Genomic DNA, 22,496 nt, shown 5'->3' on the forward strand with positions numbered 1-22,496 from the left:
GATCTAGAAATCCCTCTAAACTTTCGTTGTGGCTGCGACTAGATTTAGAGCCGTTAAGGTACTCATGCCCTTAACGTTGACCCATCGGTTCACCATATGGTGTCTCCGGCTTCCCGGTGACTGTCCAATCAGGATCCTACATCCCTTCTTGAATTGGTCAAACAAAGATTAGCCGATCTACCATGCCATCTCAAAAAATTGGCCACGAAGACTGCTTACTGCAGTAGGGTACCACCATCTAAACCATGCAATACATGCATCTCAACACAAAGTCCATAATTAGGACAATAGTGATGGGAATTAAGCAACAATCTCAATAGATTGTAAACAAATAAACAATCCCCAAGCTTGCTAGATGAAGGAGAGCAACCTAACAAGACCAAAATTGCAATCACACAAGACATCAAATTTTACGTGGAAAACCCTTAAATCAAGGGTGAAAAACCACGGGTCAATCTTGACCAATCCAAGCTCCACTATGATCAAATTCAGGGTACAAGAGAGTCTCAAGAATGAGCATAAATAAAAATACAATTTGACCAAAACAATAGCTAAAACAAGCTATATTGGAAACAAAAGCAATATTCTGTAGCTTCTGTTCTGACCCTCATATCTTGAGCTAGGAGAATCCAAATCACAAACCGTCTGGTGGAAATCAAGCTCTGCATGTCCCGAACGTGCCCACCAAATTTCAGCTCAATCGGACATCGTTTGACTCTCCAAACACCAGCTTGAATTTGTTGCTCCTGTCAAATCCGAACCCTGTGAAAATCTGCCGTTTTTATCTTTGCGGCAGCTATATCCCCAGATTTTTCACTCTCTTAACCCTAATATGATGGAAAACACTTAATAAAGTGAACCCTAATGGGCTTGGACCATTTGGGCTTTTCTCCACATAGGACGGGAGCCCAATACCCAACAAATAGTCAAATATCAAGAATCTAAGCCATTCCACAATTGCCCATGCTAGAAGCATGACAAAATAATCAAAGCCTCATAAATCAATTCAACTCAAATACAGATATAAACATAAACATTTTCAATATAAATTAATAAGATAGAAGTTCATTGTCAAGCCGATCAATAAGCATGAATAATTTCATCAACAACAAGGGTTTTCCGATATAAATCCACAACAAGGAAAATCTTTCCAAATCAATCAATATCTCACATTAAGTTCTATAAAACCACAAATAAATCTAAAATCAAATAAAGAAGACCTTTGAATCATATTTTATTTAGAGATGTGCAACAACATAACCCACTTACAATTTTGGCAATTTAAAATCTCCGATGCTCTAATTCTCCGCTGGCTCCCAGCCTCGAGGCGAACTCTTATCTCCTAACCAAAGCATGCGCGCACACACACAAGCTACAACAAGAATTAAACAAAGCAAATTAAACAAATGAAACCCTAGGTCAAAACTAAACTGGGTCAAATAATTTAGCTAAGAGGTTCATGATACAAAGCTTTTGTGACTTTCTAAGGAATGCCATCATGTAACAGAAGATATTGCACGGTTTTTTAGGTGAAAAATTAGTTGTTTACTTATAAGCAAAATGTTACCATTCATTAATTAGCAGTGATTTACTTAGAATATTCATTATCACAGATCATGCACCAAGGATATTCATTATCAAAACAAACATTATGGCATTAAATATTTTCAAAATAAATAAATAAATAAATAACATTGACATTAATATTTCTCAAAATTCTCTCAAAAAAAAAAAAAAAATCTAATGTTAATATTTTTGATGTTCTCAACATTTGACACGCGCAACGTTTTCATACAATACACACGCATTTTAAAATAATTACTTTCTGAAAAAAATATATGTTTTCACGATTTTATTATTATAATTATTATTAAATATCATTAAGTGGCACATGCAATTTTTTTTTTCTGATTGGTTATTGCTTTGACTTTAGGTTTTTATGTTTTTTAAACCCATTTTTATTATATACACAGACACATAACATATAACAAATTCATCTTAAAAACATAAAAATATATATAGCCTACTTTTAGGATTTTAGCATACTCATTTATTAATAAAAAAATTATTAAAATAAATGAATCGTTTTTTCATTCATTTGTATGTGCCTATATTTCAATCACATGTGCTTATGTCTTGGTTAACGAAGAAGCGACCTACATCTTGCTATATAATTGATAATTCATCTAAACTGTTAGTTATTTTTGGCTTTTCATTGCCTCAAACCATTCATCACAAAAATATATATATATATATATAATTTTTTTAAGATAAATTTAGAAAACAAGAACAATATCGATTAAAGACGCATATAAATAAAAATTGAAAATAAAATTACATAACAAGTTATGAGAAAAAAAAAACTATTTATGTTTATACCCACAGAGTTAGCAATTTAACAAGAGCCGCCTTGTTAGTAATAATAATATAAAAATATATCCCATCATCCCTTTGCGCCACGTTTGGCCTCATTTCCCACGCGTGACGTCTCAGCCCATCCATCCACAGCGCCGCGCGCTTGGCGCATGGCACGCAGGGCGAGAGTTATGAGCGGATAGATAGAGCCACGCAGCGCTCCTGCAGGCTCAGTGCGTGGCCGCACTACGGCGTCGACAACGTTGGCAGTGATGTCATAGTTCCCTTCCTTAACGGATCAACGACCGAAGACGCCAGCAATACCCTCCTCTTCTTTGACTTGGGATTTCCACAAACAGAAAGAGGGTGACGAATGTATGCGCTATAAGTAAGGGGGAGGAGAAGATAGGATGGCGTGCGCGCCATCCCTTGCCCGTTTTTGTTGTTGTTCTGGTGTCCCTCGTGATCGGATCAGACCCAGGGATGTCGGGCGCGCGTCCTTCAGCGGTTTCCGAAACTATCGGAATCCCTCGGGTTTGATTTCTCTCTCTCTCTCTCTCTCTCTCTCTCTTTACTTGTTGGTTTATAGTTTTGATTGATTGCTTGTTTGGGTGATGTCGTATGTTCTAAAGTTGGGATTTTGAGGTGCCGCACTTCTTTCTTTTTGGGTGATTCGATTTGCATGCTTATCATAGGTGTTAGTATTATCTATGTCTCAGCTATTGTTGAGTTTTGTTGAGATGTGTTGATGGTGCTGTTCAGGTTTGCTCTTTGCTATGGTTTCAATCTGTAAATGTTTCTGATTAATGTGCAAATAGTCGGAGTTTTTTTTTTGGTGGTTTAAAATTTATCAGTATGACTTCAAATGATCAAACTTTATGGAACGGCTTATAATTTGCTTTGGAGATGTCATTAGGTAAGTGAAAAGTATACCTTGCCAGGTACTTAAGCCAGTAAACTAGTTGGGTAAAAGCTGAAGAGTGCGTTAAGATTCTATCTTTTTAAGCTTCGAGCAGTTTATTGATTTCTTCTGACCAATAGAGTCTAGCTTGAGGTCTTTTGTATTTTGAGTTGCTGATTCAACTCTCTTGATTGTTTGGATGAATTTCATCATATTTTCTTATCTCTACCATTTTCTTCTACTATTTTCTATTAGCTCCCTCCTGCATGATTGGAGGACAAAAATACATTTTAGAAGAATTAATTTGGTGATTTCTATTCTGTATCGCAATAGTGTGCATTGTTAGGAAAGTTTCCTCTGTGCTTAAAAAGCTGATTGCTATCTTGAGCAGACAATTAGAGTACAGGCTTCACAAAGGATGTATTTGCATTGATAAAAGACTGTTTTGTAAGTTAAACTCATCATAGTAAATTTCCCTCTATAACGTTTGAACACTTCCATGAAACTCTCATATGTTGCCTCTTCGTAATGTCCGCACTAATTGCCAATGGAAGGTTTTGCTGCCCTAATAAATGAATAATTGGAATTATTGATAGACCTTCAATTTTTCACTTGATTGTGCTATTTTACCCCATTACAAACATTTGAACTTGCATTATTTTTCTCGATATCACCTCAAATCAACACCTCTTTTTGACAAGTGTTGATGCTTTAGCTTATGTCAACATTTCATAACTAAATATCTCTATCTGTGTCTTTGATTTTGCTTTTTCATAAGTTTACTAACAACAATCAGGAGTCTTGAATTATGGGCTTATATTTTCCCCTTTTATGAGCACTGTACCCCTTCCACTTCCATATAAGATATGGAAATAGTTCGCGTTGGTCTATTCGAGGAGTATGCAGATTAATTGAAAACGGTTATAATATAGAAAATTGTAAGGGGGCATAAAGGTGGTGGTCGTTGTTGTTATTATCATTTTATTAATTGATTTATTTTATGTTTTGTGCCCTCTAATTGGTGGTGGTGTTATCATTTTATTTATTTGTTTTATGTTTTGTGTCCTCTGGTTGGGTAAACTAACCATGGTTGGGTTTGATTAACACTTTATGAGGTCCATTGTTGGTATTGTTCTGTGAGGTTAGTGTAACTATCTAAATAATCTGAACCCATGATGGATTATGCTAGTCTTCTTTTTTCCTTTGGTGATTATACCCCTATAGAATTCGTAACCATGTTTTTACCCCTCTGAAACCAAGGCTCTTGCATCTATCCACGAGATGGTTATGCCTTTATACATGCAAAACCATTATGTTGTTGATGCTTGTGGAACCTTGGGTTTTCCTGGTGGTTAGTAGTCCGATAGCCAAGCAGAATAGTCCTAGTAGTCAGATAGTCAGTCAGTCAAGTCCAATGAATTACAACCAATTAAAAATTTTGTAGTGGTGTGTATGCAATTATGAGGGTTTGTGGTGGTATATTCATACAGATTTACATACATATACATATACATACATGCATATATATATATATATATATATATCTATTTATATATGCTGAAGACCTTATATGATTTTCATGGATTTACATGTTGACAACCTACTTAAATAAGAGTCACTTGCTGTAAGAAATAAGTAAATATCAAGGCATTCTTAATGCAGCATACAACACCATCTACTTTGGAGAATCTCACATCTGGGGATGTTAATAAGGTGATCTTGATGTGGTGGACGGCTGCTCTACTAGATGATTTTACCTAAGTTTGAGGCAGGGTATATGGTTCAAGCTCAGCTTGTTATCCTATATTATGGAAATCTGTTTTAGGCGACTCTTCTCCTGTTGATTTAGATAGAAATGAAGGAATCTCATGACAGTCATAAATTACATGATTTTGATTATCAGAGGAGTAGTTTTAAACTTAAGGATTAGTTTATTATTTTGGATAAAGTTGACAAGGAATAAATCTATCCATTTATAGCATTTAAAGTCATTAAATCTCGGAGTAAAGGTAGATTACAACGTCTGTCTTGTTGTTTTATTTAATATGTTTTGTTGTCAATAACAACTTCCAAGAAAGAATTTTTATTGAATAAATCTAAGCAATTTTTACTTTCCTTCTAGTACTGTTTTGTCTTGGGGATTTTTGCAAGCTTGATTTTCTATCTTGCAGTATTGGCTGCATTAGACAGTTGCAGTGTTATAGTTTTGTAGTACATATTAAATTTGGCAAGTTGGGTAACCTAGAAACCTGAAGTATAAAGCCTTCCTTATCTAGCTGAACATGATGGACCTGTGCCCTGCTTGAGTTTTGTTGATTATGGCTTAAGCTCAGCTTGTTATGCTATATGATGGAGCTGTGCCCAACTACTAGGCTGTTCCTGAGCTAATTTTTGGCCATTCAGAAACCCTTCCTTTGTTATGGGTTCTGCTGACTGCTGCATTCATGTTTTTGTCCTTCTTTGTCCTCTTCTACAAGGAGTGGAGCATCATGTAAAATCATCTGTTGTGATTTGATAATTTTTATATAATATTTTCCTTTATTATTATGCATTTCCTAACATTCCTATACATCTTATTTAGCAATCAGTATTTTATCCCTTATTGTGTTCCTTTTTTTTAATCTGTAATCCACTCTTTCCTGGTTGTCCATTACCTATTTTACATAGTACTACATGATCCCACTGCAAAATCATTGTCATGCATTACTAGAACCCATGAGCTTCTTATTTGGTATGAACAGTTAGACAAAATTATTTAGGCCTTGTTGTTCATTGTAGGGGTTTTTCTTGTTTTACACTAATGAGATGTGATATGGCATATTTTGTATTCATACTACTTCTGTGGAATGATTGTAGTGATATATACTTCCGCATCTGTTTTCATAATGTCTTTCTCTTGTTCTCTCTAGGACGGATACCCAGTTGTTTTAACTTAAGTTTTGGTATTCAAGCAATGAGTACTACTCAGGGAAGTATTGCAGCAACCAAGGGCATTCCTAAGTTTGAACATGAACCAGAGCATCTACTTGTCCTTGTCCATGGCATCATGTCTAGGTAAAACTGGTTAGTTTATAACATCTATGAGGTTTGATCTGACTGAAACTCCATATTAACAAGTTAAATTATCAGTTTGTTGAAATTCAGTGTGCCTTGTGTGAATTGCATGTGCTGTCAATGCACAAATTACGCTTTAGATATTAGTTGGCAATACAGTTGACTTTGCTGTATTGCTCCCCTTGATTGAGTAAGACCCTTCTTTTCTAGAGATCATCTTGATTTATATCCCTGACAATCAGCTAGCGCTGGCTGCAATATCGGCCTAAATATAGAAAGCAATTATATCATATATACACACATATTTACAGCTATTACTTTACTTACACTGCTAATATATACATAGAAGCCAATAAGTCATTATTGTGCTACCATACCAACAAAGGCTAGGTTAGCTGGTAGTTAATTACTAAAGAATACACGTCATGTCTTCTGCAATATGAGCTTGCAGTTGCACTATACCATTTGATTCACACATCTTTAATGACATGTAGATCAAATTTATGGCTTTCAAATGGCTTTCTATTCTGGAAAAATTGCTCCTATATTATATTTCATTACCCCACTTTCGTAGTTTAATTAGTATAAATTAGCCAATTTACCTATTAGGAGTTCTTAATAAAGCCTCAATAACTTGGAAAACTACATGCTTACGTCAATGTGTTAGTTCTATACTCCTGTACTAACAAAATCCTATTTATTTAGTCTAGAAATGATATTTCTTGTTTCTTCTCATCATATTTTTGATTATTTCTTCTCCAGGTCTTGTTTGTTCTTTATCTTTCATTGATGCACATAGCTGACTAAGTAAAGGATCTCCATTCAAGTTTATTTCAAAACATATTTCTGAATTTCCATAGGTTAAATAGTCATAATATGCCAATATTTCTTTAACTCAAATTATCACTTTACAATTATGCGCATTGAGTAATGGAGCAAGAATGTTTCACAAGCAGAACATAAGCATGGTTACGGTTAGTATGAACACATTTTATGCTGATTATAAGTATAACTCAGCAGTTGGACTGTGCTGTTTGTTAAATATTAAATTTTTGGCAAGAGAGTTAACAATTTTGAAATTTCCCATTGATTATGCATGGGGATATGTGTAACTAGGAAAATTTGATCACATTACAGTACACTTTTTCCCACTTTCACAAATCTTGAAGTGCAATTGTTGGTTTGAACTAAAATCCTTCATCAAAATTCTAGCATGAGATTACCTTTCAACTTAAAAGTTATTCCTGCCATGCATTGTTCTTTTTTTTCCTTGGTACATGCTTCTTTTAATGGTTAATACTCTCATGTTGCAGCTACTACTAGATATCATTGATGTTGAGTCCTTAACTTTGCAGCCCCAGTGATTGGACATATGCAAAGACGGAGTTAACCAGGCAACTGGGGAACAAGTTTTTAATCTATGGTGTGAAATTTTACCATCTCTGTCAATTTTCGGTCACCAAACTATCTTGATGAGTAAATTTGGCCATCTGCAATTGATGATATCCTTGACAAATATTTTCTGATTCATTTTTCAGCAAGCTCATCAAATACTTACACTAAAACTTTTGGTGGAATTGATGGAGCTGGAAGAAGATTGGCAGAGGAGGTAAATGTCAAATATTATCCTGTTTAGAGTGTTTTGATATGTTTTGGTAACTCTGCGATCTGAAATCTTGGTGATTGACACTTCATGACTTTCTGCATTGTGAGTGCAGGTCCTAACTGTGGTCCAAAAGACAAAAAGTTTGAGGAAAATCTCATTTTTAGCTCATTCTCTTGGCGGGTTATTTGCAAGATATGCCATTGGCCTTTTATATTCTTCAAAATCATCAAATGAGCTTCAGCATAACACTGTCACTTGTGATCAAAATTTTGGAAAGTCATCACAAAAATTTAATACAGATACAATTGCTGGATTGGAGCCAATTAATTTTATCACATTGGCAACTCCACATCTAGGTGTTAAAGGAAAAAAACAGGTCAGTGTCTGAATACATATCTCCTATTAATTTTTTGGTTTCTTTTTCAAGGTTTTTTTTAATAAATTTTTCCAATTTAAATTTTTAAGAACTACTTTTCTTGTGCAAAATTGAACCATAGGACTTCCACTTCTGCTTCTTTCTGAAAGATTTTGCAATTTATTCAAGTTAGCAAGCATTCTTCATGTCTCAACCCTCATATTTAATTTTAATCATAGCAACATAATAAATTTGGTGAACAAGATTTAGGTTTCATTTCTCGTAGTTTCTTTAACTTATTTTGCTAACATTTTTTAGGAGGACATGGGGCCAGTCTAAATCTTCATGTATATGGTTTGGACTTATAAATCCTTAAGAAAAATTGTCTATATTGGATTAAGCCAGTTCTCTTTTTTTTTTCTTTGGACTTTACTTCTTTAGCATTATGCCTTCTATATTATTCTTTCTCTGCTTTAATCATTTCTTATGTAGCTCATATTTTTTAAGTCCCTTATTTTCATTCTTGGCCTCAACAATTTGAATCTCCTGCCCCACTTTCATACTGGTCTATTGACAAGTCTCCTTGGCACATGAGTAAACTATCTTAAATGGTTCCTTCATCTTATATGAGGCTATATTCTCTTCTTCTTTTTTATTTATTTTAAATCGAACTGAGTGAGGGTAATCATGCGTACTACTTCACATTTTACTTTTCAACTTCAAAAATTGTTACCAATCTCATCTTTATCAGCTCTGTTATAGCTTTATTTTTATTTCCATTTGTTCTTCAATACATGCAAGAATTTTAATTATCAAAATTGGCCATTTTGGTATAGTTTGGGCTAAAACTCCAAAATTAGGCATGGTTGTTGACCGGGCCAAATTTTAGAACCATGATTGCCTGCAGTGGGAGCTATCAACCACCACCACCACCACCACCACCACCATCATCACTGCCTTGATATACCACATCTCCTCGATATTCCACATGGAGATCCTCAATGCTGTTATTTCTTGGTGGCTTGATAAGATTTATGTAAAGATCTATATATACTATTCCAATAGAGTGTACCTGTTCTCTTCAGCTTATGATCAGATAAAGGCATTCGGATTATCTGTTCTATTTCTTGTTAACTTCTTTGATGTAGAGTATAGCTTTTCTTCGTGGTTTATGATCTGATACATGCATTCTGATTATATGTTCTATTCTTCATTAATTTCTGCTATACTTAATGTGATTATTAAATCAAGTAATTATGGTTATATTCATTATGCTGCTCACAGTGGTTTCATTTCAGCTACCATTTCTTTTAGGAGTTCCCATTTTGGAAAAACTTGCACCACCTTTAGCTCCCATATTTGTTGGCCGAACTGGCCGTCAGCTGTTCCTTACAGATGGTAGACCCAGTAAACCTCCCCTTCTGCTAAGAATGGCAGCAGATTATGAAGATAAAAAGTTCATGTAAGTCAAGGTTGAATACAATTTAGCTTAGATTGATTTGGTTTTTCCTTACTGTTTATTTTATTATGCAGATCAGCTTTAGCTACATTTCGATGCCGTATTGTTTATGCCAATGTTTCATATGATCGTATCCTTCATATGTGTGTATGTGTTTTCTCTTAGCAATGGTATATGAGCAAATTTGTTGATATTTTGTTAATAATAAGGATTTTTAGATTGAATCTGGTCTTTGGGATCAGTTTTCTTGAACTTCATTCAGATATGGTCGGTTGGCGCACTTCGTCAATAAGAAGAGAGTCTGAACTAGTCCAGGTATTTGATTCTGATTTACACTTATAATGTATTAGAATTGACAAAATTAGCACTACAATAAGTGGTGTGAAAAACAATTATGGGAACTGAAAGGTGACTCATGCATTTCCTTGAAAATGGAAATAACAGGGTATCTTTGTTGCACTCTCCTTACTGTGATGGCATGTATGGTGATATTTTGTTGGTTGTTTTATTAATGCCATGTTTTTTTGGTTAGTGTGTTGAGATCACTAACCAAAATTCAGCTTGATTGTGCATTATTTATTGACCCTTAAAGAAAGGCTTAATTGGGATGGAGCATGCTTATCTTCAACCAAGTCATCCTTACCTTGAGGAGCATTCTGATGCAGACTACCTTAACTTCCAAGCCTCTAAGAGTGGTCTCCAATTTTTCGCTATCATCATCATATTTCTGTTTCATTAGAAATTTTTGCAAAATGCTTAGGTGTTTTTATACCTCATAAGTAACTATTAACTATTTTTGGGTCAAAATTACACATAAAGCTGTATTTGCAAATGTCTCATGTTGGCTCTTTGATTGCTCAAATATATTTTGTATCCAAAAGCAAATTTATTTAAGCGTTGCATGTTCCAATTGACTTTGACAAAATTTGGTATGAAGCATGATCAGTCTATAGCATTGGAGAATTTCATACCAACCATGTTCATCGAATGCTTAAGCATCATGTCTCCATCATAATAGATTTAGGGTCAATTGATGCTTGCTTAGTTTGAGAAACAAGTATAGTTTAGTCAGTGTCAGGGTGGGAACATCAATGAGAACAGACCAGGATTGAGATACATAGCAGTCTAAAATGGCTTGAAGATTCTACATCTATGTTATAACAGTACAATGAATTCTAAAGACTTGCTTGGTGAAATTATTACTCTTATACTTTTTCACTCAGCATATTATTTCAACAATGAGGGAATTGTGATTGAGAATTCTATTTGATTCCAGCAAATGGCATCCCAGGAAACTGCTATAACATTTCTTTGATTTATTTCTAGAACATTTTTTTCTCTAAGAGCACTATTACACTATATGTACATCCTATAAGAGTCTTGTCCCGGCTATTTGGACTTCATTTGAAGCCACATGTTGAGAAACTTATCTGTGTGATGAAGCTAATTCAGGAGCTAATTCATAGTTGTCCAAGGTGACTGGAATCGAGTTGATTATAAATGATCATTGGCAGTATGTACTCATCAAGGGTAATAATTCCTGCAAATACAGGCATAATACTTTTTATCTTTAAGAAGCAACATGATTGAGTTATCCAAATAACATCTTCGACATTGGTGAAGCTGATTTAGTAGACATTTCAAATGGGTCTATTCTTTTCTATTCTTAACAATTCTGTTATGTTTTTCTTTGCTATTTGCAGCCTCCGCGACAATCTCTTGATGGTTATAAACACATTGTAAATGTCCAATATTGTCCCCCGGTGTTATCTGAGCGTCCTCATTTTCCTCCAGAGGCAGCCAGAGCGAAGGAGGCCGCTCAAACTACGCCAACCACAAAAACCACTGCAAAATATCATGATATCATGGAAGGTATGTATCAATGTTAAATATTCCCAATTCCTATCATCTGTTTTTTCGAATTCCCGCCCCATCGTCTCTTCTAATGCATTCAAATTCCCTGCAGAGGAAATGATACACGGCTTACAAAGTTTGGGATGGAAGAAAGTCGATGTTAGCTTCCACTCCGCATTTTGGCCATTCTTAGCTCACAACAACATTCATGTACAAATTGAATCACTTAAACATTCGCGAAGACCTTTATGCATTTTATTTTTGTTCTTAGACTAACTGGCAATGGTCTCTGATTCCAGGTTAAAAGTGAATGGCTTTACAATGCTGGTGCTGGTGTTATTGCTCATGTGGCCAACTGCCTCAAGGAACAAGAATCTCGCGTATCTCTCACCGCGAACTTGTAAATGCAATGTATGAAGCTCAGCTATATTTCAAGCTCTGATTGTGTATTAGTATGTAAAATAAATGCGATAAAAGGAACTCGAATGATTCTTCTGTGCTTTTTCTTTCTTGGTATACAAGCTCTATCATCAGCAACAAAAGCCTTATTTCCAGCTCAACAGCAACTCGCTTCAAAAGTTTATAAGTTCCAAAATTCTTTGGTGAAATTCATGAAAACTCGTATTTTTTTTCTCGGTTTGTACGGTATTGTTTGAAGTTGAGTTGTATGTAAATTGATTTATAATTTTGTTTTGCAAAATACATATGAGATATATGAGAGATAGGTTGAATCAGATCACATGATTTCAACTATATTTTGAAAGAGCTAATTTAAATGATTTTTAATTTTCTATAAAGAACTGAATACTACATGATGCTAGCTAGAGCCCTAATTCAAATAATGTAAATGTATCAATATATGTCAAAACAATAATTCCTTGGAAATATAATATTCAGGTAGTGTTTGGTATAATCAATTATGAAGGCATATGAGTTGGCATGGGAAGTGCAAGTTGGAAAAAAAATGCAAATAATTAAAAGATAATTTAAACTTTATTAGTACAAGGTTATTGCCTAAACATGCTTTACATCAATGTTGCTTTGATATGCTCTGAGCCAATCCTAATTTATATCATTATTCAAAACACTTATAATGTGTATATATATGTATATAATTTAATAGTAGATTAAATACGGTGAAATAACATTTCTGTTCCCTGTATATATATACACATACTTGTATCATATATATTATTTTTCAAATAATTATTCATACATTAAATTCTAATTTTTTATAAAATAAATTTATATTTTCAATATATAACTCACCTAATTATTATATTTTTACCACCAGTCAATGACAAACTCTTCATCTATGCATGCCCCTGACATGGTTTGTCAGCATTTAAAGAAAAAAAAAATTATAGGCCAAGAATGTCTTCTCATGATGTTATTAAATTCCATATTATATTATAAATTTAATAATAATTTATATTTTACAGCCATTTATGCAAAATTAAATTTTTAGAAGGGTATATATATACTTAAAAAAATATTTTTTTTTAAAAAAAGCGGGTACTAATAAATAATTTAATTTCCAAGGGGTACAAAGTAAAACGAGCTTTTCCTTAGCTTCGGAACCACGCTTAACAATTCCCCTTTCCGTCCGTCTTCTTTTCCTCGCCTTCGTTTCTCTCTTTCTCTTTCTTTCGCTTCTTTGGCTTCTCGCTTCTTCATCGTCTTTTCGGATCTCTTGATCGCAAGGACCTTGCAATCGATTCAATGGCGAACAGTAATCTTCCTCGCAGGATCATCAAGGTACGGTCCCCCTGTGAATTCCTTCTCAGGGCTCCGATTCTTCCCGTCTACTTGGTTTTTTTAGGGTTCTTCGAATGACTTACGGTTCTTGATCTCTTGATGAGCAGGAGACGCAGCGCCTCCTCAGTGAGCCGGGTAACGTTTACTTTTGACTGTGATTGTTGTGGATTTCTTTGGATTGAGAGCGAGTTCTTTTAGGGTTTTGTTTTTGTTGATTGATGCGTTCTAGATTGCTGGATAAGTTTTTTTGATTTGAAGATGTTTATAGTTTGTGCTTTGGGATGCTAATTGCAGCTCCTGGGATCAGTGCATCCCCGTCTGAGGAGAATATGCGCTACTTCAATGTCATGATACTTGGACCGACACAGTCTCCTTATGAAGGTTAATCGATGGCTTTTTGTTTTGTTATTCTATGAATGAATTTTTTTTTTAATTCAAAGAAGTGTCCTTTTTTGTTGTTCTTCTCTTTGTCGATGTTGCATGATGGGTCTGAGAGATGGTCAGTCAACCGTCACTTCTTTTCCTTAACAGGAAAGAATTTAATGAGTTGTTTTTTTTTCTTCCAGAATTTAGAGTATTTTTGCTGACTAAATGAGGCTAGATGTTATTTTTTGATATTTTGGTATATTTATATAGAAGTTGGAGCGTGTATTAGCTAAGAAGATGATAACGAATTGGATTAATCTTCCTTTCCTTGCAAAAAGGTTAAAGATTAAGGATTTGTAACGAGATGTCAATCTCAGATTCATTGAGTTGAGTTGGAGAAAGGTGGGATTGAGGTCTTTAGGGTCTATATCAAGGATTCAAGGCTTATGAAATTTTTTGGATGCTTCTTAAGAATGGCTTTTTGAAGGAAGAAAGCTGATTATTAGCCTTCTCAAGCGAGTTTGAAAAGGGAATAAGGAACTGTTGTTGCTTGGCACCTGAACAAACAAATGGGAACAATGGGATGCTGTTACTGCCTATAGATGCATTTTAGTTGTGTGAATTACCTTTTACTTTTTCTAGATGGATTATGTTAAGCCATTCATCGGAAAATGCTACTCTTGGTTGAAGGAATATATGATGAAATTGATACTAAATTTTAGGTCTACTAGACTATTGTGATGAAATAAGTAGATAGCACGATGAAAGACTATAATGCTCAATTTGATGAAATGCTTTACTTACGGATCTTTAAAATATATATATATATATATATATACATATTGTGGGTATGCTTATGTTGTCTTATGTTGAAGCTATTGTTAATATTCCAGACATAGATATTTTAAAGCATGATTTTGAACATGCCAACCTGAATTTCCTTACCTCTTTTTATTCTTGCATTTTGAATCTTCTATAAACTATGGCTTTATGGTTTGTTTCACTTTCAAGACTGCATTTTTTGTTCAGTTTGGTCATTATTTTGTTTTTGTTAGTAGCGTAAGTTTATAGTTCAACTTATTAAATTCTATTTCATAATTTGGAATTGTTATTTTATAAAAAATTGCAGATGACCTCTCTAAAGAAAAGCTTGTTCCTTTCTTCAAACAAGCATATGCAGCCAGCTTGCCTTCCATCACTTCAGTCTAAATGACACCAAACGCCGTCCATCTCACAAACGAGAACTGTTTCCCCATCTAAATTGGTCATGTGGGCCTGTTATAAATGAGGGAATACATGTAACCCTTGCCCAATTCCCATAATTAATCTAATAAAATCAAATTCCTTTTCTTCCTCATTCCTCTGGCCTTCACAATTTTCTAGCCTTTCCCTTTTCTCACTTTAGCGTTTTTCCTGCCCTTCCATTCATTGCATATTCGTCCCACATATGCATATTGATTGCCACTTGATTTGGGTGAATTCTCCCCATCAAATATTGATCTCATGAGCTTGATGATGGTTGAAACTAGAGTCAATTGGCTTCACTTACATTTGAACCAATCTGCTTTCAGTTGAGTTTCATTTCTTGTCTTAAATACTTCCCTGACTTCTAATTTATTCTAATCTTGTATATCTTCATATCTATGGTCATTTTTGAAAAAGTTTTTATTTATTCTAAACATATGTTGTAAATATGGGAATATTTGATATAACATTGTAGGTCAAATAAAGAATCTATCAATCAAATTTTCTCAATGACCACCTAAAAATTTTGCTTTACCTCTTTATTTCTCCTACCGAGTCTTAATTTTGTTTATTACATCTTTCTTAATTTTTGCGTTCTTTTAGATAATTGACCAAGTATATCAAAAAAGTCCATTTCTATCTATTTGGGGATGCCTTATCAACAAATTTCCAAATTTGCCTATTTGAGTTGGACTGTTAACCTACTACAACCTTTCTCCTTTACCTTCCTTGACAGTGGTTATGCCATAATTACAGGACCTGATATGTTCTTTTATGTTCTGAAGTCTATCAGGAGTTATGTAATATTCTAGAGAGGCTGTTCCTTTGAGCATGTTGAACTCTTTGTCATCTTTTTTTAATGTCAAATCGAAACACCTATCACTGCTATTCTTGTAATTAATACTTGCTATCACATTTCATGTAGTGTTTAAAGGTTCAAGTTAAGCTATGATTATGATTGAGTTAATCAACTCTGCTAAGTATGCTTTATGGCATATTGGCATCCATGTCTCGCAAAATTTTTTATGGAGTTCTTTTGTAAATGAGTTTCACAAAAGGCAACGCATGCTGCTGTGGTTGCATATGATTTGAGATAGTCTGCTTTTGTGCGAAATTGTTGCAGCTTTATATATATATATATATATATATATATATAACATTATTATTTTACATTTATTTGGTTTTATTATTATTATTATTGGTGATCAGGAGGTGTCTTCAAGCTTGAATTGTTCTTACCGGAAGAGTACCCAATGGCTGCCCCAAAGGTTAGATACTGCTGTTGTTATGTGATCTTTATCATAGGAAAGACTCTAAATTGTTAACTAAGTTTTGATCTTATGTCAGTGTCATTTTTATGATTTGATTAATGTGAGGTATGTAATAGGCATGCGAACTATTGTTCTGATTTAATCATTGCAAATTCTACAGAAGACAACAAGTTTTTGTTCATTCTTAGAGAAACATTATTTATGTTACAAAACTGTGTGACATTACTTCTTGTGTGTACATCACATTTATTACATTGCGAGTTAAGCCTTTATCAAGATGAAGGCTAGGCACCTATTTCCTATGAAGATTAATTGTTTTTTAAATCATTTCACAGTTTCCATACAGATTGTGTTTTCAGTCTCTTTTTTTTTATTAGCATAAGCTTTTTGTTGGATGGATTACTTAAATTTGGATTTTCTTTTAGCATAAAGATTCTTGCACTGTTATTGAAGGATTGCAATTTGCATAGATGACCAGATCATACTTTTCTTATTCAGAACCAAAATAATCATCAAAATACAATAGTTCAAGGTTGATAACTTACAACCTTGAGGGGCTTCTTGTTATGCCCCAAACATCCACACCATAGATTAGATGTCAGAGGATTCATAAGTCAGGTATTCTTTAGATTTAATCTGTGAGGAGTGTTTGAAGCTACCAAACAAATTGTCAGATTGTTCTTCCTCATGAAAAACAACATGCTTTTCCTTCCTGCAAAATCTTAGTTTTGGAGATGCAAGCAGCGCAATCTTGACAAAATGATGCCATTTGTGGAATGTTGGTCAAAGGCTACCATTATCCATGAAGTCTTAGGAATTAACTGTTCAACAACCATTTGAAATCCATAATGGCAAGGCTGTTCAGCTTATCACATAAATTTCGATTGAGGAATATAGAAAATTATCCACTGTGCTCACTTGGGTGTTATATAAATTTTTGTTTATTTCTGGAAGCTAGAACCTGGCTGATCTAGTTTTTTGGCATTGCTTCTAGTAGAAACATTCAGGAAATGGACCAGAAAATATAGCTAATCCAAAGGATATGTCTTCTTGTGAAATTATCTGGCTCACATATTGGCCACACATTTCGTTGTAGCCTTATAATGTTTTCTTTTGATTATGTTAATGATGAGGTTGCTGTATGATTGATAACAGTTTCATTTGAAGTTCGGCGTAGTTCTTTGTGCAACAGTGGAAGTGTTCTTTAAATACCATAGGTTGATGATATCAAACTTGTTGAAATCTTTTAATCCTACTGCATTCTCATTAGTGTTAAGCAAGTACCTTCTTGACCTCAGCTTAAACCCCCCTTAGAATCAAGTCCGTATCTTGCCCTCTCCACAATGCAATGGCATATTTGTAGATATGTGTGTATTATCTTTGAATAGCCTATTAACATTAAATTTAATGATCACTTGGTGATCGTCATATGGAGAAAAAAAACACCTTCCTTTGATTCTGAGATTACTTTCAACTCTATTTTCCAGAACCCACCCACCACATCCACCCTTAACAAATCTGCGTCTTTGGTTGGGATGCTGGGTAAAGTTGTAATTTGGACATTTTTTTTGCACCAATAAAATCAATTTGTCCCTCAACCTGACATGCATGATTTATCCTTTGTGATTTTGATGGCTGGGTTTCTTTGCTCTAAATAATTTGATTGTAAAGCCAAACATACTAAGAAGAGGCTTTGTTCCCCCTTTTTTCTTGTTTGGTGTTTTAGCCTGCCATAGCGGCCTACATTAGTCTTTCTTTCCTCTAGAAAGATGAAAATATTGCTGAGTAAATAACGTTGCAGTATTGGGTTTTACTCTCATGTTGTTTTTGTTTCTACAATTTTAATTCTTTCATCCTACATCTTTAGTATCTTTTAATTGTCTTTGGACCACAGGTTCGATTTCTCACCAAGATTTACCACCCCAACATTGACAAGGCAAGCTTGTTTTTTCCTTTACTTACCCTTTTTTATCTTGAAATGTGGTTCCTTTCAGATAAATATGCTCATCTGTGCAGCTTGGCCGAATATGCCTTGATATTTTGAAGGACAAGTGGAGTCCAGCTCTTCAGATTCGGACAGTTTTGTTGAGGTACTATATCTGTAGTGGTTGTGTACTTGTATTAACTAGTTGATTTTCCTTTTTATTTCGTGTTTGGATGGGTGTGGTGGTGGAAGGCCGTGGTGAATCATAACAAAAATAATCTGTTGTGACCTGGCTAATTGTGAAACCAGGGGAACAGGTTTACCTCTTTACTTTTTTTGAAGTGTTGAAAGTTCATATTGTTAGTGTTTTATAGGGTATTAACTTGGCATCATGGCGTGTTTGGTCCTGATTAACAACCAAGCACCAAAAAAAAGTTGGGACTGTCTTGAATATTATGCCAACTTGGTCTCGCATTAGATTAAACATTATCTACTAAACCAATTGACATGTCTTTACAAAAACCTTTGCATTTAAATGCAAACCACTTTTTCCTGGCTCTGAAGATAGTATACCTCTCATTGACATCTTGAATTTAGTATTTTGGTGAGTTTATTTTCTTCTTCTTCTACTGAAGTAAATTCAAGTCATAATTATCTAATCTAAATTCTAAATGATATTTTTTATGCTTCTAAAGTAAAATTTGAATCTGTTATCATATGATTTCTCATAATTCTGATTAACAACTTGTGAAATCCTGATGGGTTTTGTTTTTAATGAATATTAATAATATGCACGGTTAGTTACTTTTGGATAAGGTTCTTCATGCCAACAGTAGCCATAAAGAATACACAACATGATGGTAGATGGTTATTCACCATCCACATAGAAATGCCTTTGCCTTGTTTATGTGGTCCAATTATACTATTAATTATAGTTTGTGTGTATAACCATAAAATATAATTGTTGTGTGCAACCTATATGGTTTTATGAGTTCATGTGTAATTACCTTTTCTATAGCATATATGCAAATTTCTCCATTTATTTTAAGTATACTTTTGTGTGTGTACATATATATATATATAATATGCTAGGGCTAAATTGTAGTAGGTTTTTTTTTTATATTATAAAATACAAATAAAATAGGTTTACATATCAATAAACACAAAACTAGGGGGCTATGCGCAAAACTTTATCATTGACTTTTATTCCTTTATACTAATTTTTTTTAATTATATGGAGAATATCTTTATTATTTGAAAGGGTAAAAAGATAAAATTAGGCTAATCTCTCATTCATCTCAATCGCAAAGTCTTGATCCTGAACTTAATCCTCTGTCTACTCAATGCTAAAGAAGTTGGTCTCTTTCTAACTCATCTTAGTCTAGTCCTCCTTAGTTTTTTAACTTTGATACTCGGAACTAATCCTCGCTACTACTCTGTCAAACATAGCCATTAGGACTAAACTGCTTTTCACATTGTTTCTCCCTTGGAAACAATTAGAATTGCTTCTTTCTTCATGTCTGTCTTCAATGAAATACTCTTCTGGATAATATAAGTGGGAACATATGCAGGATGGATCACTTGTGTAGAAGTGTGATCAGTCATCTCTAAGAGAGGTGCCTGTGTGGATTATGGCTGTCTGTTGTGTCTGTTACCTGGTTCCTCTCATGAACATCTTATTGGTAGACCGTGCAGGATGCAGTGATCATGGGATTGCAATCCATAGTAGCGACTGATCAATGTGATCAATTTTACTTTGTTTACAATACATTGCGCTATTAATGATAAATTTTGGTCTAGCTTTGACAATTGGCATTCATCCTCATCAATAGTGTCTTCCTACTAGCCTCTAATGAGACAATTATCTGTTTTCTAGTGCAACCTGATCTGGGCATGTCTGGTTCAAGATGTGCTGCCACTAAGGACTATGTGCATGATGATGCTTATCTGTAGAGTATAGAGGTTCAGCTTGTACTTTCCCACCTTAGTTTTGCAAGATCAGATAGTACTTTCTTTGTGGTTGTCATCATGCTGTTTTAGATTGAGGTCTGACGCTTTCCCCTCTCATTTGCCCATTTTCATTGTTGATTCTTGATACCTGGAAATTCTGGTTGCATTTCTAGATGCTACTTTTGCGAATCTTCAGGTTTCTGGCTAGGACAGGCAGTTGGCAGTTGCATCTTGCATGTTTGCTTGGAGACCTATGGTTTGGTTCTGATTTTAATGGATGATAGTATCATTGTATCAGTTTCCAATATTTAATCCATAGAAACACATGGTATTTACACATGCCCTTTTGTTCTTTTGGAAGTCTCCACCATCTGGCTTTGCAATTTCTGTTATTTTGTCTGTGCTATGATAATCTTGACCACACAGCATAGTTAGAATTTTGGGTCATGCTATTGGTCTCCTATCATTGGGTAGATGGCTGTTGTAGGGGGTTGTATCACGAAAGGGAGACCTAATACTTATTATGAATTTGGAGACATCATATGTATTTCTTTTGGGTCTGCATGCTGTTTTTCCATCTCTTCTGTTCATTGTTTCTGCCACTTAGGTAATCTTAGCACAATATCATGGAATTGCATTTGAGAATCATCACCATGGCAGTAATGCCTGTATACTTCTTGTCAGTTGTATAATTATTAATGTAACTAAAATAGTGCAATTGATTGTTTCACATGCTGATTATGCATCATTGTTAATTTCCTGAGCAGTATTCAAGCACTTCTTAGTGCACCAAACCCAGATGATCCCCTCTCAGACAATATTGCGAAGCACTGGAAAGCCAATGAAGCTGAAGCTGTTGAAACTGGTCAGTTATTTCTGTGAGACGGATTGGTTGTGTGTTTTAATGATTGTAACCTAACCAACCAACTTTTGATTTTTTCTTATAATTTGTTTGTTTGTTTTTTTGTTGGATTTCTTAAATGAGACTTTCCTGAATTGGTGCAGCAAAGGAATGGACCCGCTTATATGCTAGTGGCGCGTGATCACCTATTATAAGTTCTACTTGTCCAATAACATACCAGCTACTGAAATTAATGCCGCCTGCCTCGGGCGGCTCTCCACAAGGAGATGGAAGTGATGATAACCGAACTATTCGATAGTCTTTCAAGCTTGCTATTATATTCAATATGATGCATATCACTTGATGAAAACATGATACGTTACTTCTCCTTTGTGTACTTGTAGATGATAAACTGTTTTATCTTTTAATGTCTCCCTTGTGTTCTTTCCTGTGCAAGTAAATTTATTCATGATAATGATATGTGCTGCATTTACTACCCGGCTGTAATTTAGCTCATGGTGCTTGTCTTATATGAATAGAAGCCCACCATCTTTGTTACCATTTATCAGGCATCAGGAAGACATTTTTTTTGAACTTATTTGCATTAAAGGGTGGTTTGCTCTCATTTGGTTTCAGTTCAGGGCCTTCAGGTTCAGATCATTATTGATTAGTACTCACTGTTTATTTGTTGTCAGGTTTAAAGGATGGGGAAGGCTCTTGCATGCTAGATACACAGTGTTTTAAAAACCAAAAAGAAAAAAAAAGCAAATTAGTAGGAATTATCTGGAAAAGAATTGCTAATGCGACATTGTTTTCAAATGTCAGCCTTAAGCCTAATGATGATAGCATGAATCACCAGATGAGACACAGACAACTGTCTGATTTAGCAGCCACATCAACATTTTCACTGACAAGGCTGACGGTGATGTTTGAAATGCTCTGAAAACGTTGCACTGATTTTTATATTTTGCAGGCCCTCTCTGGCAAATAGTGTTTATTGTAGTTATTTGCTTTATATTTGTCAAGCTATATCTTTTCATGAAATTAAAAAAAAAAAATTATTTATTAGTCTTTGAAACTTTTTGTTTATCTTTTACAGTTTTTTTTAATAAAATATTATTTCTCTGCAACATTTTTTTTTTACAACCAGCTTTATTTTATTCTTTCCGTTATTTTTGAAATTTGAATTCTATTTGACAACACACAAATTTAAATGGATTCGTTAAATAGTAAGTAAATACATAAAAATTAAAGAGCAAAATTAAAGAGCAAAAAATTAAAAACTGAAGGCGATATAAAAATAGTAATTTTGAAGTATTAAAATCAAAGAGCAAAACTAAAACTATCTAAGAATAATAATTTTGAAGTATCAAAATCAAAAAACAAAATTAAAAATTGAACGTAATGTAAAAATAGTAAGTAACGGATTCTAGCCAATGGAAAGGATTTTCTGATCAATCCAGAGATCATTTCGATTCCATTAGAAATGTGGATTCAGAATATCACACATTGATCGATCAAACAGAGATTCAGCAACTAAAAGAAAGATCGATTCTT

General features: G+C 34.2%; 2 protein-coding genes across 2 annotated transcripts; both read left to right on the top strand.

The window, feature by feature from the left end:
• Window positions 1-2,452: 2,452 nt before the first annotated feature.
• LOC120249663 lies at window positions 2,453-12,087 on the top strand. The gene is made up of 11 exons (XM_039258252.1): window positions 2,453-2,889; window positions 6,166-6,310; window positions 7,666-7,733; window positions 7,849-7,919; window positions 8,029-8,292; window positions 9,570-9,733; window positions 9,805-9,860; window positions 9,993-10,045; window positions 11,434-11,602; window positions 11,697-11,794; window positions 11,884-12,087. The coding sequence occupies exons 1-11, from the start codon at window positions 2,766-2,768 to the stop codon at window positions 11,986-11,988; spliced, it is 1,317 nt and encodes a 438-aa protein (XP_039114186.1). The 5' UTR covers window positions 2,453-2,765; the 3' UTR covers window positions 11,989-12,087.
• Window positions 12,088-13,177: 1,090 nt separating this feature from the next.
• Window positions 13,178-21,435, top strand: LOC120249412 (ubiquitin-conjugating enzyme E2 36). The gene is made up of 8 exons (XM_039257906.1): window positions 13,178-13,342; window positions 13,450-13,477; window positions 13,637-13,723; window positions 16,163-16,221; window positions 18,119-18,160; window positions 18,241-18,314; window positions 20,866-20,963; window positions 21,104-21,435. The coding sequence occupies exons 1-8, from the start codon at window positions 13,307-13,309 to the stop codon at window positions 21,139-21,141; spliced, it is 462 nt and encodes a 153-aa protein (XP_039113840.1). The 5' UTR covers window positions 13,178-13,306; the 3' UTR covers window positions 21,142-21,435.
• The last annotated feature ends 1,061 nt before the right edge of the window (window positions 21,436-22,496 follow it).

The sequence above is a fragment of the Dioscorea cayenensis genome, chromosome 19 (assembly GCF_009730915.1).
Source record: "Dioscorea cayenensis subsp. rotundata cultivar TDr96_F1 chromosome 19, TDr96_F1_v2_PseudoChromosome.rev07_lg8_w22 25.fasta, whole genome shotgun sequence".
In the NCBI taxonomy this organism is placed as follows: domain Eukaryota; kingdom Viridiplantae; phylum Streptophyta; class Magnoliopsida; order Dioscoreales; family Dioscoreaceae; genus Dioscorea; species Dioscorea cayenensis.

What these genes read in the sequence shown, in the direction of transcription:
- LOC120249663 (XM_039258252.1), top strand. Translation starts at nt 2,766, where the DNA reads ATGGCGTGCGCGCCATCCCTTGCCCGTTTTTGTTGTTGTTCTGGTGTC. An exon ending in TGCCAATGTTTCATATGATC is followed by an intron (nt 9,861 to 9,992) that starts GTATCCTTCATA and finishes AACTTCATTCAG; the next exon opens with ATATGGTCGGTTGGCGCACT. An exon ending in ATATCATGATATCATGGAAG is followed by an intron (nt 11,603 to 11,696) that starts GTATGTATCAAT and finishes AATTCCCTGCAG; the next exon opens with AGGAAATGATACACGGCTTA.
- LOC120249412 (XM_039257906.1), top strand. Translation starts at nt 13,307, where the DNA reads ATGGCGAACAGTAATCTTCCTCGCAGGATCATCAAG. An exon ending in GACACAGTCTCCTTATGAAG is followed by an intron (nt 13,724 to 16,162) that starts GTTAATCGATGG and finishes ATTGGTGATCAG; the next exon opens with GAGGTGTCTTCAAGCTTGAA. An exon ending in ACCCAATGGCTGCCCCAAAG is followed by an intron (nt 16,222 to 18,118) that starts GTTAGATACTGC and finishes TTTGGACCACAG; the next exon opens with GTTCGATTTCTCACCAAGAT.